The sequence below is a fragment of the Pezoporus wallicus genome, unplaced genomic scaffold (assembly GCF_028554395.1).
Source record: "Pezoporus wallicus isolate ANWC-B61680 ecotype Strahan unplaced genomic scaffold, APGP_CSIRO_Pwel_v1 contig_13846, whole genome shotgun sequence".
Taxonomy (NCBI): Eukaryota; Metazoa; Chordata; class Aves; order Psittaciformes; family Psittacidae; genus Pezoporus; species Pezoporus wallicus.
Window position 1 is genome coordinate 150,961 of NW_026635354.1, and position 18,540 is coordinate 169,500.

The following is an 18,540-nucleotide window of genomic DNA, read 5'->3' on the forward strand; positions in this document are numbered from 1 at the left end:
TGGGCGACACCCCCATACCTGATTATCAAAGAGGTCAGTTCCCACTGAGAACCCATGTGGGATATCTGGATGGTGAAACTGCCCTCTGTTGGCATTGTACCCATGACCCTGGCAAAGTCCAATGCAGTATTGACCCAGGCCTGTATGCCTAGGAAGCCCTAGACAGGAGCAGGCAGACCTACCATATTAGTGCCTGAAAGATAATTCCTGACTTCTAACCCTAAAGCTTAGAAGCCTAGTTTTGTTTTTTTATAGAGCAGCACATGGAGATGTGGGTCACCCCAGTGCTTCTGCTGGTGACAGGAGTAGTGACCTGCATGAACTGCCAGGACCTGGTCGTCAGACATATCAAATGCTAGCTCGGTGAGGGACTCAAGGTGTAGTTTTACCTCTCTACATGTCCCCAGTGGAGACATGGAGAGGAGTTTTGATATTTTCAAGGAGGGTCAATACCCCAGAAGTGGTATGACTGCACCCCACGAAGACAGTGGGAAGTGTGGCAGGAAGCCTCAGCACTAAACAAATGCATGTGTGTCGAGTTTTGAATCTGTTGGTAGAAGGCTGTTGTGTTCACGTTCCAAAGTTTGTATTATGATAAATCTTATGCACACAATGAGGTCTGTGTTGGTTATGATAGCAGCTAAATAATTGAGAAATGATGATCCATAGTAAGCATTAAGACTCACCAAGACTGCTTCCTTTTAAGTTTGGAAGCAAGAGGTGACTGTACCCCCACTACAAGGAAACCAGTTGAATCATGACTGTGATTGTGGGCTGGATTGTGTGGCAGCTACACCCACGCTGACAAAGCCCTGACAAAAGCTTCACTGTGAAAGCTTCCCTCCACATGCAAAAGCCTGGGAAAACTCCCTGCACACGCAGCTCTTGTCCCACTCTGGTGGTGGTGGTCAGCAGGGACAGGGGCAAGGAAGTTGGGGTCCTGAGCCAGTGGTCACTACATGACCGTATCTGACCACAGATCAGACTTGACTAGGGTATAAAGGGAGTCCTGCCAGAGAGCCTTTTGGAGTTAGTCCTCCTCAGAGCAGCAGGCATGCAGTCAGGGACTCTCCCCTCGGGTTGGCATGCCATCCAGCATAACTCCTCAAGGTTGACATCCCTCCCTTTGTTCAATAATTGTGTGTTTTAGACCAGTGGCCATAACGTTTGAGAATCAGTGGTGTGGTGACGGATCCATGTGACGTCCCAAATCTGTAGCTGATGCGGGTGGAGTTTTGAGTTTCAGCAATAGATTTCATGTAGCCTCCATTTATTGGTTAGGTAACACTGACCTCTAACATGATGTTTGTTTTACACAGTTTGGAGGCATTGCTAACTAAAATTGGTTTTCTGTTCTTGTTTATCTTTCTCTTCATTTCTTCCACAACAGTTGTAAATAGGTTTTAGGAAGAATCTCCACCTGTATTTGACACCTTTATAAAGCAGAATTTGACAAGCTTTATGAAAAGATATTCATGTGGCTGGTCACTGAAGCTATAATGTGGCTGCTAACATGTTAACAGCTAAGACGGAAGTGCTTCATAACAGCCTGTTTACAGGTTGAACTTATGGTCAAATACCTAGGGAACTGGAAAATCTGACCTTAGCTATATCAGCTGCCTGGAACAGGCCCAGCTGTGTTCCTTGCAGACCTGGGTTCTAGGGTTCGGTGCTGGTGACTTCACAAAGGGCTACCCAAGTGGCAGCAGTCAAGGCTTCCAATCCCTGGTCAGCAGAGGTTTGAAAGCAGAGCTCCAGAATTCTGGTTGCAGTGCCACCAGAGGCACCTGGGCTTCCTGTCCAAGGGAAGGAGCTAGTCAGCTGTGACATGTAGTGCAGGCTGTACCAGTGTCTTGTGCTGTGTCCCTGCTTATGGAGGTTCCTAGATCGTCTTAATGACATAGTTGTTTTCAGGAGATGTTCCTGAGTAGTGGCAGGGTTTTTCTTTCTTTCTTTGGATTTTTTTTCTGTTACAGACCATGTCTCCTCAATCAGATGAGCCTTTACATGTAGTTCCACCCTTGAAGAAGTGCATCTGTCAGCTGTGCTCCTGTGGGTATGTAGTAGAGGCTGGGGGTGAAGGAGCTTGGGGTAGTGGTTACTTGGTTAGCATGCTGTACTGCTTTTGAGGGCTGCACTGCTATTTACTGCTGTATGTTGCATATAAAAAATGATAAATGTATCTTTGAGCATTTTTAAAGCTTTAAAACAAAAAGTATTTTTTCCCCAATTCTGCCTGTCCAGCTAAGTGGTTCTTGGGTTGCTACTGCATGGAGAGTTCTGGATTAAGAAGTGACACCTAAGAATTTTGAGTTTCCTTTGAAGACCTGGCCTCAAATTCTAAGTGATATATGTAAAAGCAGAAATGATACACCTGTGTACTTTAGGGATCTTTACTGCTTGCAGATTTAGTACAACACTATGGCTTTTGTCTTATAAGGTTGTGGCAGATACTTAGGAAGTTTTGGTTAGGCTTTTATTAGAAGGCCGTCGTAATTGTGCTGAACTTCAGGATAAAATCCTTCTCTTGTAAAGCAGTGATTTACTGCTTAGTGAGGAGGAACTGGGGAAGCAGCAGGGTATTGCCAGCAGCTACAAATACAACTTTGTATGTGTTTATGTGACTTCTTTAAAACTAGGCATTTGCTGCAAGAAATACAGTATTCATACTCTACAGACTTATGATACGTATCCTGAAATACTATTCAGAAGTAATTGACTATTAAGCTTGGGAAATTGATTTTCTCATTAACTTCCTAATTAGGAGATTCTTCAGCTTCCTAAGTATAGGGAATTTTTGGGCTTCTGAAGTTAGGTGTGCTGGATTATCATTAGCTGAAGTACACAGTGCAAATACCTCACTTTCACCTCCAGGGGAGAATATGTCAAAATTTAGTGCAGCATATGGAGAAGTCAGAGTTTGTGTACTTTTGACACTCAGCTTGTAAGGGTGAGCAAGGCTAAACCACATTTACAAACCGTTTTTTGGGGTATTTTTTTTTGTTTTGTTTTGTTTTTGTTTTTTAAGATCATACTAATGCTCTCCTTTTAGCAAAGCATATATGCATTGCTTACAAAGGTATGACAAAGGGTTTGGAATATCTTTCCCCGAGTGTAATATCAAATGGTAAAATGTTTGGTAGTAGCATGTCAAATAATGTGAAGCTATAACAAAACAGAGATTACTGTAACTTTTGAATGATAACGCATAACTGTTTGCAGTCTGTCTTGTATATGTTCTGAAGGCCAGGTTATACAGAGCCTTGGGCGACATGGGCTAGTGTGAGGCGGGGGGTGGGGGATTGGAGCAAGCTAGCTCCAATTTAGTGCAAAGAACAGGCAAGAGTCAAGACTAACTGGTAGGAGAAGTTAGTGGAGTGATGTCTGTTTATGCTCTCACAATTCTGGCTTGTTTAAAGTAACTTTGGTTTGCCTGTTTAGCATTGAATTCTGCCTTTCCTGACTTTATGTGTGTTTTGCTTCTCATATTTACAGTGCATTCAAATAGGTGGCTTCTAAAGTATAATTTAGGATTGCTGCTTTATTGGTGTATTTTTCTAAGTAAAATAACAGCTACTACTTAATGCTGAAGCACCTTTTTTCTTATGACAGTCACTATCCAGTGGAAGGGATTTGTGAAAACGATCCTTTCTCCCTATGAGAGCACTAACCTATTTGTTTCTCTCTATGTAATATTACTGCACAAGCAATTTCACGTTTCCTTACTGTGAAATAAAAGGCCAAGATAACGTCAGCGAGCAAGTACTGGTTGTTTTGTGGTTGTTTTATATCCTGAACTTTTTACCAGAAGATGGCAGCAGGCTTATGTTAGTCGCAAGTGTTTCCACTGTTTACTGTTAGATAAATGTGGAGATACTGTGCTAAATACTTTGAACCAAATTGTTTACCACAGTTCAAAGTGAGAATCTGGGCGTTGCAAGGCATTGCATGTCAAGCAGTTTTGTGGCTTTCTAGGTCTGGCTGGCTGCTGGCCTGCAAATCCTCTGCTAGTTCTGGCCATTGTTCAGTGGTGTGTTTTCATTTGATGCTCTTTCAAGAGCATTTATTTTGGAAGAAAAATCAAAGCAAGTAGAGCTGTTGTTTAAATGAATTTGCATTTGTTGCATATTGCTTTTCAGTTCAGGAAAATATTTCATTCTTTCCCTAGAATTAGTTTTCCTGGCGATAAAATTCAGTTAAATGTAAATGTGTTTTCTGTCACAGACAGCAAAAGTGGAGAAGGGGCTGGAACTGATACTGGATGATGCAGAAAAACATCTTGTTTTCAGTGAAAAGCCTATGTAATTATTCATTAAAAATGTGGAGCTCAGCAGCTCTTGCAGATGTTCTGTGGTATCTCTAATGAAAAAGAAGCTGTGTTAGTCAGAGGAACAAAGGTGTTTTTACCCTGTAGCTGTAAATTAATATTCACCATAGTAAATGTTCAGCATGTTAACAAGCACAAAGAGTTAGATACATTTATGATTTGTCAATTTTCAGTGCATTCAAATATTGCAGAATAACTTCACCATTGACATAAAACTGCTTCTGAAGAATTTTAAGAGAGGAAAATGCAGGTGATTTTCTTAGCTGAGGATTAAACTACCACATCCAGCCAATGTGATCCATTGCAAAAGGATCTTAATGCCAAACCTTTGGATTTCCCTATGTGCCTGAGTTCCTTTAAGGTATTTTAATATGGACAGACACATAGAGCAGGTTAACTGGCCTAAGGTCACTTTGGCTTTCCCAAACCCAGTTGTCAGCTAACAGAGACAAACTACAGACTGAGCCCAAGATGCCACAGTCTAAATATCTGCTGTTCCCACTTGCTCCCACTTGCTGATTCCTAATCCACATCCATAACGGTGAGGTGCCTGTGCTGTTTTTAATGATCTGTTTACAGCAAAACATGCTAACAGTTCCAAAACAAACAAGCAAAAGTAATAGATGGAAATTCTTTGAAACTGTGGCTCTCAATGGAGCTCTTTACCTGTGAAAAATTTGATGTTTGGTTTTGTAAGCTAAACTGATCCTAACTCCACATCAACAACAGGGCTAGAATAATCTCCTACAGGAAATGGTAATTAGTGTTTCCTTGCTTTTGAATGCTTCATTTTGCACCTTTGGTTCCATTAATTGAAGTAAGATCAAAGTATTATTTGTAGTGCTTAATAGGAATATTACATCAGGAAACGTTATGCCTTTCCAGGTGTATTTATGAAAAAAATAATCACAATGTCATTATCAAAATAGTTCTTTCAGTATGCAACCTGTCAGAAGTTAATTAATTCTTGACATTCAGTTAGCTTAAGATTTGCACTTGCATTCACAGAAGACACAAGTGGTGGGGCTTTCAAGTTTGTCTGGTAACCAGCTTTGCACAAAACAAAAGCCAGGAATGAAAGATGTCAAATATTTACATGAATTTTCATCATAAATCTTATGCACGCTACTTAGCATAAAAGACTGAGCAGAGATGAACTTTCAATCTGTTATATTTGGTTTTCAAAGGGACTGAGTATCTCTGGCAAGGGAGCTATCGTTAGATCGTGTACCTGCAAGTTAATGCAGTAGTGTAATGGGGCTTTAACATGCCAAATACACAGTGTGTATTTTGCCAGGTTTTTCTACAACTAGTACAGCTTGCCTAGTTATATAACTGAATTGATCACTAAAAGCAAAATCCAGATTTCAAAGTGGCCGTTCTTTCTACCAGTTCAACAACCCTTCTTCCTTCACTCATGCTTCTGCCTTCCCACTTAAGTCCTGCCTATCCTTTTACCTGTGATGGCATTTTGTAATTCCCTTTAATCTTCTGATATCCCTCTACCCCGTCTGTCCTCTTGTCTAAGGCCAGATGGCGCCTTTATTTTCTTTGAAGGTAGTTTCTCCCCAACCTCCCTCTAAGCCCATACTTACTTCTGTTTTCAGTCTCCTCTTTGGTGCCTCCAGCTACCAGCATCTTTCTCTCATCTCTTTATACATCTGAGAGCATCTGCTCTCAGCTTGTTGATTTTTTTCCCTCCACACACCTGACTCCTGCAGAGACTTTTCTGATGGGAAACCTTCAGGAACTGTGTTTTCAAGGTTAATGAACAAGGTGTAGCTTCTGACATCCTAACTGGCTGTCATATGGGCTGGAGGAGGTCCTTACTGTGCTCACAAATTATTTATGTGCCCACAGCTTGCTTCTTCAAAAAATAGAGAGAAAAGCACCATCATGTTTCCTACTATTTAGTGTCTCTCCAAAAAAGCTGATGGTGTTCTTTTTTATAACTCTGGAAATATGGAAGCCCACCTATCAACACTGAAAAATGACTTCCTGTCCATTTTTCCATGGACAACTTTCAAGAATTTCAGGATTTCTGACAGCCTCCTTGTGACTGGAATTCTTTTTTACAGAGAACAGTTCAACAGGAAACTCTTTTTCCTGATGCATTACTTACTCCATTTGATGTTTTTTCCCATCAAAAGTTTTTTGTAGCTTAAGAACTTCCTTCCTGCCAAAACAAGGTGACTGTCTCTTTTAACAGCCAAAATTTGTCTGCAATTCTCCAAGCTAACCATACTCCTAGAGTAGCTTGTGATGTTTCCATGCTGCTTATATTCTCAGGCTGTATTGCCATGTTGCTAACTAGACTTTTCCCACAGCATTTCAGGTTGCAAATGTAATACAAAAGTAGAAGGAGCAGAAAACTGCCTTTCCTTTTGTATTGGGAGTGACAAACTTAATGTAGGAGTGAGGGGGTTGCTTGTAAATACTCCCCCCCCCCCCCTTTTCCTTCTTGGCTTGCATTATGCAGTGTATTAGAAATGACATAGATCACAGCAAGAAGATGTTGGAGACCTTGCAGAGTTTTATCAGCACTCATACTTCCGGAAAGCTGGAGCAGTTGGTGAAAACGTGCTTTTGGAAATTGTTTTGCAGAAGCCTTCATTTTTGCTAAGACACCAGGTTTAGGTCATGTTAAAAGAACACAAGACTTATTTCCCTCTCAAGTACTCCTGTTATACACCATATACACCATATACACTCCTGTTATATGTTTAAACCTACTGCCTGCAGAGGAACAGCTCATTTCTGCAGGGCTTCTCTTCAGCCTCTTGTCCCCCAGTTTATGTGTATTATGAGGATTACCCATTCTAGGTGCAAAATCCTGCACTTGCTCTTGTTAAATTTCATACAGCTGGTGATTGACCACCTCTCTAGTCTATCCAGATCTCTTTTTAAAGCCTCTCTATCCTCAAGGGAGTGCACAGCTCCTCTAGTTTTGGGTCATTGGCAAACTTACTTAATGTGCATTTAACTCCTGTGTCTAGATCATTTATAAAAACATTAAAGAGCACATACAGCCTGATGTGACCCCATTTACTTTAACTCTTTGAGCACAACCTGCCAACCAATTGCTCATCCAATGTATTATGGACTTGGTGTATACCATTTATCTCTCCCCAAAAGGGCTGATTGCATTCTTATTTTAGAACTCTGGAAATATGGAAGCCCAGCTATCAACAGTGAAAAATGACTGGCTGTCCATTTTACTCGAGCCCTCTGGGCCCTTCTTATCTTCTTGTGCTAGTTTGGAAAATGATTCATTATATGAAAGTGTGCTCTTCAGTGTAAACTGGAGGTTATCTATAAATTTAGGTAATCAGACATCTGCTGATCCTAGGTTGCTCAACATGTAATATAATGGAAGCCCTTTTAAATGAGTAATTTGTATCTGGACTAGATGTAGCACTGGAAAACATACATCCAGTAGGGAACACTCCAACTCTGGCAGGAATGATGTATGAGGCATAAAACTGGAGCCCTTCTCCTATCACTGTAATTCCTGTGGGGTGGTTCCTGAAGTCTTTAATCAGCAGCCTTTGCATTGACTCTAGTGGGTTTGACTCAAACCAGAAAGGTACATAAACTGTAATGTCTCTGGAAAGAAATCTGAGGGTGGAATCCCAAACCTCTCTTTGACACAATGAGCCTTGCCCACCCTGCTCTGGCCTGGTCCCAATGTGAGGAGAAGGAAGTCACCAATGATAGATGATCTGTGGTTCCAGTCAGAAGGGAGCTTCCTCAGAAAATCAGTTTGTTTTCACTGTCCTTGTTTTGGTGCGTGTTATGGAGGGGTCTTGCAGTAGCCATACTACATTGCTTTCAGAAAGAGAAATGGACAGAGCAGTGCTGCCGAAGCATGACTGAATAGAGACTCCCAGACTGTCACCCTTTAGCTCACTTACGTACACAAGTAAGCTCAATATGTGAGCAAAGTAGGATAGTAAATTTATGAGAAATGGGACAAAAAGGACAGTAGCGTTTCTACTCCAGCACAATATGGCACCCTTGGCTGTATCTTTAATTAAGTTGCTTTTTATTTCATCTAGGTGAACTTGCTTTCTTAGGCTGTTTTTGTTGGCTTCCTGCACTTTTTTGACTGCAGGCCGTTATAGTAGACAGAAACAGCCGTTTGTGCAGGTTATGCTTTTGCACTTAAAATACTTAAGGCTGCAGCACTCATTGCAGTACCTATTCGTCCACTATTTTGTAGTTGCAGTCTGCAGCTGATTTATGCAATAAGGTATTACTAATCAGCTACCTGCAAGTCACTAACTCGTGTACTGTTTTTTTAACTCTTGCAGATGTCACCGTTGTCCACACCTGCCCTCCAGGCTCTATGACAAGACTGAGAAGCCATGTGTGCTGTCAGAGTACAAGGAGCAATACCCCCTTCATCCCATCACTGCTCCTGAAGGCTCATTTAAGCCAAAGGCAGTGTACAAGGTGGCAGACATACGCATGGAAGGCACCTCAACTACAAAGTACGAAAAATAGTCTAAGACAGTGACTTAGATAATGTGTGTGAGAGGGATGAGTAATAGAGAAAAGAAAAATCACTGGTTTTCATAAGAGGAGGCTGTAAAGATCAATGTTATGGTTGTACAAACCCTCATGAGGGCTCTCTGAAGGAGGGATGAAGATCTATCTGAGGACAGTTTTGTATGGAGGCAAGCAGCTGTTTTGCTTGCACTTCTAGAGACTGAGAAGCGATATGGTCAGAGGATACATGGGCCACAGAAGCATAGTCATGGTCTTGGCTTTTGCTGATTTTCTGTTTTGGTCTGTGAAACCAGCAGAAATGTTATCTGGGAAAGTATGGATGATCTCTGAAGACTGTCTTTCTTTCATTGTGTTTTTTCATGGCACTTTGTACACTTGTTAACATGCATGACTGGTTTCCAAGGAAATGTGAATATGGTAGAGCATGATGGTTGGAAGGGGTATGAGTGTTTTCCTCAAGGCAATCATTGTGGATTGATGAGCTGTTTCTGCTTCTCAGCTGTGTTGTTGCTCAGTGTTGGGGTTTAGCAGAAATCCTCACACTTGTGCTGTGCCAATTTCCCTTATGGAAGTAACTTCTGAGGCTCTTCCTTGCTGCTGGCAGAGTGATGTGCCAAGAACTTATCCACAGAAGGATCTCATAAAAAATAGGAATCTGATCCATTAATATGACTCCAAGAGCTTCTCTTTCTCAAACAACAGCTGCTGCTTGATCTAGATGTTTACTTCCCTTGTCATCACATCCACAGTCGTGAGCAATATCACTCCTGCCTTTGCTGAACCGAATTAGAGACCTAGGAAATGCCAATGACTATTAGTAAAGTCTTAACAGCTAACACCATCCATTTCTCCTCATAGAATTATAGAATCATTTAGGTTGGAAAAAAACCTTTTAAGATCATTGAGTCCAACTGTTAACCTGACACTGCCAAGTCCACCACTAAACTACATCCCTCAGTGCCACCTCTACAAGTCTTTTAAATACCTCCAGGCATGTTCACTCAACCACTTCCCTGGGCAGCCTATTCTGGTGACTGACGATGCTCCCAGTGATGAAATTTTTCCTAATGTCCAATCTAAACCTCCCCTGGTGCAACTTGAGGCCATCTCTTGTCCTATCACTTGTTACTTGGGAAAAGAGACAAGCATCCGCCTTGCTACAGTCTCCTTTCAGGTAGTTGCAGGGAGTGATAAGTTCTCCCCTCAGCCTCCTTTTCTCCAGACTAAACCCCCTCAGTTCTCTCAGCCATTCCTCATCAGACTTGTGCTCCAGACCCTTTACCAGCTTCGTTGGCCTTCTCTGGACCTGCTTCAGCGCCTCAATGTCTCTCCGGCAGTGAGGGGCCCAGAACTGAATGCAGGATTCGAGGTGCCACCTCACCAGTGCTCAGTACAGGGGGATGATCACTGCCCTGGCACTGCTGGCCGCGCTGTTTCTGATGTAGGCCAGGATGCCATTGGCCTTCTTGGCTGCCTGGGCACAAGCTGGCTCATGTTCAGCTGTCAGTCAGCATCCCCAGGTCCTTTTCCTTTGAGCACCTTTCCAGCCACTCTTCCCCAAGCTTGTAGCTCTGTGTGGGGTTGTTGTGACCCAAATGCAGGACCCAGCACTTTGCCTTGTTGAGCCATTGGCCACAGCCCATTGATCCAGCCTGCCCAGATCCCTCTGCAGAGCCTTCCTACCCTCCAGCAGATCAACACTCCCAGCCAACTTGGTGTCGTTCACAAGTTCACTGAAGGTGCACTCAATCCCTTCATCTAGATCATTGATATAGATATTAATCAGAACTGGCTCCAATACTGAGCCCTGGGGAAGACCTGTTGTGACTGGCTGCCAGATGGGTATAATTCTATCCATAACCATTTTTTGGGCTCAGCCATGCAGACAGTTTTGTACCCAGTAACAGTACACGTGTCCAAGCCATGAGCAGCCAATTTCCCCAGGAGAATGCCATGGGAAATGGTGTCAAAGGCTTTGCTGAAGTTGGTAGATGACATCCAAGATTGAAAGTGGCTTGGTGAGCACTTCTCAAGCTCCCTCATTACCCATTCTGACATGGAAGCTCTCCATTCCTTCTGCCTCTGCCTTTTTTAGAGTTGTCAATTTAAACATGGCTGATAAATTCTGAAATGCCCCATTTACTCACATTTGGGATGCTTCTGCCTATGGGGATCTTTCAGCAATCACCAAAAGGATCAGAGAGTTTCAAAGAGCAGACTTCGCTTCTGTATATGCCTTGCATTTCCAGGGTAAGCCAAAGCAGCTAGACATCTTTGTATCTGCTTATAATTCAATCCTGGTGTCACCGGTGTCCCTTAAAACAGGTGATGAGGGCAGTGGCCATGTAGGGTCTGTCAAGGAGCCCTTGGAAACTTCCTGTTCTGTCAGCAAAACTCTCCTTGCTCAGACAAACAATAACTGTTACTCCTGGAGTTCAGTAGAACCTCTAAAAAGCAGACTAATGAGAAAGTGCAGAAACTACTTACACATGCTTCTTCAGAGCATGCACTCTACCAAGTGTAAAAATTGCCTACCCTTGTTAGAGGAGAAAACCTGAACAGTTAGCCATCCTATTACAGGTTTTGGTGTCCTCTGGGTAATGATCATAAGAATATGCACCAAGAGTGAAAGTACTAAGGCCTAGAAGTGTCACCACCTATTACAAGGCTGCTAAATGCTCTGGTTCTGTGTGGCTAAACTCAAGGAGAATGAATTGATGGAGTGTATGAATATAACTGCAGGAACTGTGAGGCCAGCAGACACTGAGTTGTCACCAGTCATTTCTAATAACACTTCACTGAGGGTTATGTGTTATACTGCGACAGCAGGCACCCTTGGTAAAGTCTAGGAGTTGCAGGCAGTACAGTTTTTCGTGTCATCTTGGATGCACGTTGCCACTGATTTATCATCAGATTAATCTCTCTTCTGTGATTTCCACTGTAGGGTCTGCTGCTTCACAACAGTCAGTGTGGGAAAAGCTGCTCCCACTGCCAGAAGGCTCTTGGTCATGCAGTGAAGAATTGAACACGTGTAATCTGTTACTTGCCTCTAGTACAGCCTTGGCTGTTTCAAACACAGGATTGTGCAGTGCACTGTGAATGGCTTGGGAAAGACCCTCTCTGTTACTGGGCACTCCTGCTACTAAGGATGCGATATGCCTTGTATTCTTGCCTTTTCTTGGCCCCTCTTAAAAAGTACATTGGCTTTAAATTGCTGACAAAAGTATGCCAAGGGGCTGCAACAAGTGTGACATCTACATAAATACCTCTTGATACTCATGGAATATTTTTTACTTCTGTATTTCTGTTTTCACACCTATACCTAATACTTTGCAATGTGAATTCTATTCCGCTCCACACAGACTTTTGAGAACCTTGTTTATTTGCTAAAATACATAACTAATACAGTATTTTCAGAGGCTCAGGCTTTTGCCCACCCAGCATCACTCCAGACGTGAAGTGCAATATTAATATTAGAATAGCTCCTTTACTGATGATCTCTCCTGGCCAGCTGCTAGTGGTGTAAATAGATCAGTGGAAAAGTACTCTGACATTAGAGATTGAATTCACTGGTGCCAGGCAGTATACTCTCTGCCCTATACCAGAGGATGTGGGCAGTAAAATATATTCAAGTTAGTGAATGTTGGGTGGTATTTTCTTCTCTACAGTGTTTCTGTAATGTTTTGTTGAGCTGTGTAAGTAGCACTGCTCTAGTATCTTACAGTGCTACCTGAGAAAAAGCTGGCTTTCTGACTATGCTGTTGTTTCTTTCCTTAACTGATGTTTTGCTGTAAAACTGTTTTGCTGTTACCTATCCATCCTGGGCTGAACCACTGTACACAGAGTATCTGTAAAGGGTATTGTTGCCTCTCTCGTAAGTTTCCCCTACATGCTAGATAGTCTTCTATAATTATTGAGCTTTTAAAAGGAGTAATGATTTCTGGTGTCATGCCACTGTAGAACATAGATAGCTTTGTATAAGGCCATTAACCTTAGTGGATGGAAAGAAGGGGAATCTGGGTTGCCTGAGGTTGTCCAGAGCTGCCCCTGTTAGTTTCTCAGAGTCCAGGCTTCCAACTGTGAAAGGATTATGTGTTTCATTAACTGCTTGATTCCTGTCCCAGCTTTCTTAGGCTGTGGAGATAAGAGGCAGTATTAATTTATTTGTGGGTTCAGAAATAGAAATGGTTTGGTTTTTTCTTTTCTTTAAGATGAAGGACATAATAAAATTATTCTTCACAGGAGAGATTACATAGCCAAGGAAGTGTTGCCACGGAAACTTGTATCACCTCAAAAGCATGTCAAGAGTGATGAGACTATGGATTGCACCACCACTTATAAACAGGATTATCACTCCTACCCTACCTTTCGAGTACCTCCATGCCTCCCCTCTGAGACAAAACACATCCCCAATGTGAAGATGAATACAAGAACCACTTATGAAGGTATGGGCATTTGCAGCTTCTTTCAGGACTTCACCATAGCTTCATTTCTGAAAAGGACAGATTAAAACACTATGTGGTTGTTACTTCTTCTGTCTATGTACGCCAACAGGCTGGTCAGGAACCTCACAGACACAAATTGCTGGAAATACAAGCCTGTATTAATGGTAGCATTGGGATCTTTCTGAGTTCACATCCTTTGTATGTCTGACATGTGTGCAGGCATCCTACGTAGAAGGAGGGCCATATGAACTCCTGCAAGTGGGTCCAGCAGCATCATCTTTAGGATATAGTGAACATTCTCTGCAGGGCTGGTCCAGAGTGTTAGTGGATCAGCCACAGGTCATGAAGTATGGGACCGTTTTTGTGTATGCTACAGTGTTAATCTGTGAATGTGCAAAACATGTATATGGCAACTATAGACACACAGAAGTTCCACACAATTGTCCAAAGCACTCAAGCTCTGCTCCTGTTAAAACGTGTTAACAGTGCATCCAACCATGCCATTGTTTCTCAGTATCAGTGACTTGGTGTAGTTGGTTTGCGTTTGTGAGGGCTTTGTTCCTTCCTCTCCAAAGGCAGGAATTCTCTTCTGCGTGCACTGGGAGAAGATTTTCAGTTACCCTGTTACACTAGCAACTGTGCTAGTATTGGTAGTGAGTCCTAAGTAGAAAATCAGAGGACTTTGCATCTCCTCTGCACACCTTCCCACTACCTAACATTGCTAGGCAGATAGCGTTTGTGTATCTCTTAAAATAATTTAAAATGGTCATATTTTATTTTATTTTTATTATGCCATGCAAATATAAAAGCTTATGATTGGTGCTGGCATTGAGATTTGTGCCAGTGGTCAGAAACACTTTTTTTTTCTTAAAACTCAAAATGGCACAGGGATTAAAGAAATAAAAGGTGTGTGAATCCAGTGTTAAGATTGGGCCAGCTGAAATGACTGAAAGTCAGACTTTAGTGCTGCTGCATGTTTGCAACAGCATAAACTAGAATGTTTATATTAAGCACACAGGAAATACTGTGCCTTTGGAATTACTTGAGTCATGAGGACTGTGACCCACAAGTGTAAAATACCCATGTTTACACAATTTTGAACACTTTGTTTTGCGTAGGCAGTGTTGCCAGATGGTATTCATTGGAATAGCTTCAGTGAAGCCAACAAAAAAAAGCTGCTTTGCTCAAGCAGAGGATCTTTCCTTATGTGTTTAGATATCCTTGACTTCTTTGTATCTGAACCAGATGTATGTCTTTCTCTTTTATCAGTGTTTAGGTCAGCACCTTAGATGTTACTGCAGAACTCTAATAAAATGTATCACAGTCACATTTGGTTATAATTTGCAGTATTTTTCACAAAACTGCAAATGGAAATCTTTGTCCAAACCCTCTCAAAGATCAAATTGCATACTGAAAGAATTCCCCTTTAGAGGCCCTGGTTCACAAAAAATACAAGTTTTCATAGTTCTGTTCTCTATTAGGTTATACTGATTACTGCTCAAGCATGAAATTTTGAAACAAGCTTTTCAACTAATTATTGTAACTCAAATATATAAACAGCATATAAACCAGTGCTGCATTGGTACTAAAGTACCTTTCCTACTGTATTGTCACACTCCTTCCTGCTAAACACACCATACCTCAAATGACACGGTAGGTTTAAGATAATGCTATTACATATCGCAATTAATGTCAGAAGACTTTGCAACTTAAGGTTTCAAAATTCTCATCTCCTCCAAGCTACACACATAGCTGTTTCTATCCATCTGCAGGTACGTAGTCTGATTTTAGTTTTGTTTTGCTTGGTTATAAAAAGATGTGCCTAACCTCCAATAATATATGGTTCATATCCTCCATTCCTTCTTGTACCCCCTAATGTTTTCAAGATTATGTTACATGGGAAACTATTAATATCTATGGAGAAGAACTGGAATTCCAATAAATTTATAACTTGTTTTTAAGGAATAGTAGCACTGCTGGCTTACAGTAGGTAAAATAAATTCATAATGCCTATGAGGTCTCCAAATGTGTGGAGCTAGTAAATTTTTAAAATTGAAGACAGATGGACTTGTCGTATTTTGAATATTTTGCAAAAGCTGTGGTTACATCCAAAATGCACAGACTATTTTCCAGTGAAGATGATGGGAGAATGTAAAAAGTTTTTTGGTTACTCTTGGTTGGCATCTGAAATGTCAGCTCTCTGAACAAGCCTTTGCTTAGGGATGGGCTGAATCTTACTAGCTTCTCTGTTTTAACGCTTTATTAATACATCCTCTGTAATGACATATGTCCATTTATGCTTGTGGTTCACCCTGCTGGGCCACAGGAGAAAGATGTGTCCTAGGCATGGGCACAAGGTCAGTGTCCCACCAATGTGGTGGTGCCTGGGGCATTTACACACCTCTGCACTAGCAGGGCATGCAGCCTGGTCTTCAGTGGCACCGACAGTGGCAGATGAATGTCTATGCCAGTGCACACAGGCAGACCCATGTTGTCAGCTGACAATGCTAATTAGTAGCATAAGGGCAGCTCTGTACCCAAGTGCCAGGGCACTCTCTGGGAGCAACATGACATCTGTGGCTGCTGCTTTCTCTCTTGTGCCGGCACAGGCAACTTGATTTGAACCAGACGGACTTTAAATGGACACCTAATTGGTGCAAAAAGTTACATTTTTTTGGTTACCTTCACAATGTAATGAGCACATCCTTTGTGTAACTGTGTTTGTGCAGTACAGTAATCACTGCCATTCTAAAGGAATAACTCTGTTTGGATTGGGGAGTTCAAATATCCTGATACCTAACTGCATCATTTACTCACTAGTACTTTGAAATCTAGACTTCCTTACTGTGCAGAGTCAGCTGGAAGCTTATTTGCCTCATGACTCTCAATGTGGTTTGAAAGAAGGGAAAATTGAAAAAGAAAAAAAAAGTAAATACTTGGGTTAGCTCCAAGACTATCTCATTTCAACTTCCTACTAGTAACCATAATGCTCTCTAGGGGAAGTTGCACAAGGTTACTAGGAAGGGGAAAATCAATGGTTGTGTGGCTGCAGCTCTGGTCAGTGTTAGGCAGATTTGCAATGAATTTTTAGTGTGACTCAGTGCAAATCTTTTAAAGTCTCAGTGCCTTATATTTTTCCCTGTGTCCTGCCAAGGAATGAAGACATGAATATTTCTAAAATGCTGCCTAAAAGTTTTTCTTTGTCATGAATTTGGATAGCAAGTATGGACCATCTATGCAGTATGATTCACTGCTTTAGATCAGCGTAGGCTTGGTCTGCAAATTCCAGCACACTTTTTCAAATAAGGAAGAATTGGAGACAGAGTTACAAGCTCCTTCTTGGTTCTTGCTTGTACTGACAGCAGGAGTACCACAGAGGGAAAAGCCAAGAGCTGAGGAAATGTCGCAGAGCACAGCTTGCTGACACTAACATGAGCTGCACAAACCTGAATTCAGCAAACAGTAGGCAGCATCACATCTATATAGCTGAGGAACAGGTCATCTCAAATGAGAAGGTACAAAGAGGAAGGGTAGCTCTGCAACTTGGCCTTTAAAGTGCCCTAGACATACTGTGGGTGACACCTGAACAACCTTCTGCAGACATAGGCATACTTTGCCTGTGTTCTGAGCTAGCCACAATATAACTACATGGTACTCCACTTTCATGATTTCTAGTTAACTGGGCATGAGGACAGTGCCCACTCTGTCACTTGCAGCCTTTGCAAGACAAGAGAATGTAATTTTATCTTCCCACACTGTTTTTCACCATCTCTATAGGTATGAGTGGTACACGAATATTTTAATTTTCTGTGTAGATGCTAAGCATTTCCAGGGGTTAGCACACTAGTCTGTAAGGTGTTCTGTAGCAGCTCTTTTAATAGAATTTTTCATTACAACATTAACAAGTATTTATTACAGTAGAAAATGTAATAATCAAAACATAATATGGTATAAGCCTAAACTTAGAGCATTTAGATATGATTCCTCTTACAATTCCTGTATTTCAGATGACTATGTGCTATGGAATGAACAAAAGAGAGACCTGATCAGACCAGACAACAGATTTCGCCCATCGGAATTAAAATTCGACCACAGAACCATTTTCCAGGATGACTATCTGTACAGGGGGCCGGTTGCCACTCGAAACTTCAAGCCTCCAAATCAAATCCAGAAAACCAAGGCTCCTGAGTATATAACTAATTATAGAGTGAATTATGTGCCACATCCTCCTGAAAAGCATTACGTCCATGAGAGGGAGAAATACAAGGCCAATGAGATCCCATTTGATGGCCTTACTACCCACAAAGTTTCTTACAAGTGGATGGCTGGTCAGCCAGCAAAACTTGCAAAACCATGCCAGTCAAAGTATCTCAATAATATTCCATTTTCCTCTACAACTGAGTTTCAGGAAAAATACCAAGCTTGGCCACGGGCTTCCATATTCACCAAGAAACCTGTTGTATATCTTCCTCCTCTTGAGAAAATGGACCTTCAGACCACTACTAAGATGCATTACAAGCACCGAAATGGCAAGCCAACCAAGAAGTGTCAACCTGTGGCCCAGATACCTAAAAGTACTGGGTCATTCAATAGCTCTTCTACAATGAAAGAAGACTATAAGCCTTGGCTGTGCAAGAGGCTAAAACCTATCATTCATGCTCCAGAGCTGACTTTCTCAGCAAAGCCCATGGATTGCTTGACTACTTTTCAGACCCATTATGTGCCTCATCGGCCCACAGTTACAAAGAGCTATAAACCTCCCTGGTCAGGCCCAAAGGATCAAACTCCACTACAAGCTAAAACAATCTACACTACCAGCTACACACCCAAAGACTTTGTTAGATGCTTGGCCTCTTACAAACACCCACCTGGGTACATCTTTGAGGGAACTAATGCTGATGGTCACAGTCTCTATCTACCTGCTTCCAAGAGTCGAGTGCCTGCAGGATTGACACAGAAGGAAGAAGAGAGTGGACATCATCTTGGAAATGGATTCAAAGAGCAAGGCCCCAGTGAGCTATGAATGAAAGCTTGATTTTCTTTGTAACCTTCTTTCAAATCAATCTCTGATTTTATATTTGGAGTGCCTTTAAAATACACTTCATTTGCAGACATTGACTTTTTCTGGCTCATTTGTACAAATGGAAAAGAAAGAGACATCAATCCTTGTTTCTCTAGATTTTCTCTTTTTTTTGTTTTCCCCAGCTAACTCTTGCTCTTTATTTGAGACAGATATCCTCCTCCTAAGACACAAAA

The 18,540-nt window shown here is 41.7% G+C and overlaps 1 protein-coding gene across 1 annotated transcript; it reads left to right on the plus strand.

Moving 5' to 3' along the window:
- Positions 1–1,708: 1,708 nt before the first annotated feature.
- On the plus strand, positions 1,709–18,398 carry SAXO1 (stabilizer of axonemal microtubules 1). The gene is made up of 5 exons (XM_057420271.1): positions 1,709–1,878; positions 1,977–2,056; positions 8,641–8,820; positions 13,082–13,284; positions 17,292–18,398. The coding sequence occupies exons 1-5, from the start codon at positions 1,873–1,875 to the stop codon at positions 18,305–18,307; spliced, it is 1,485 nt and encodes a 494-aa protein (XP_057276254.1). The 5' UTR covers positions 1,709–1,872; the 3' UTR covers positions 18,308–18,398.
- Positions 18,399–18,540: the final 142 nt, after the last annotated feature.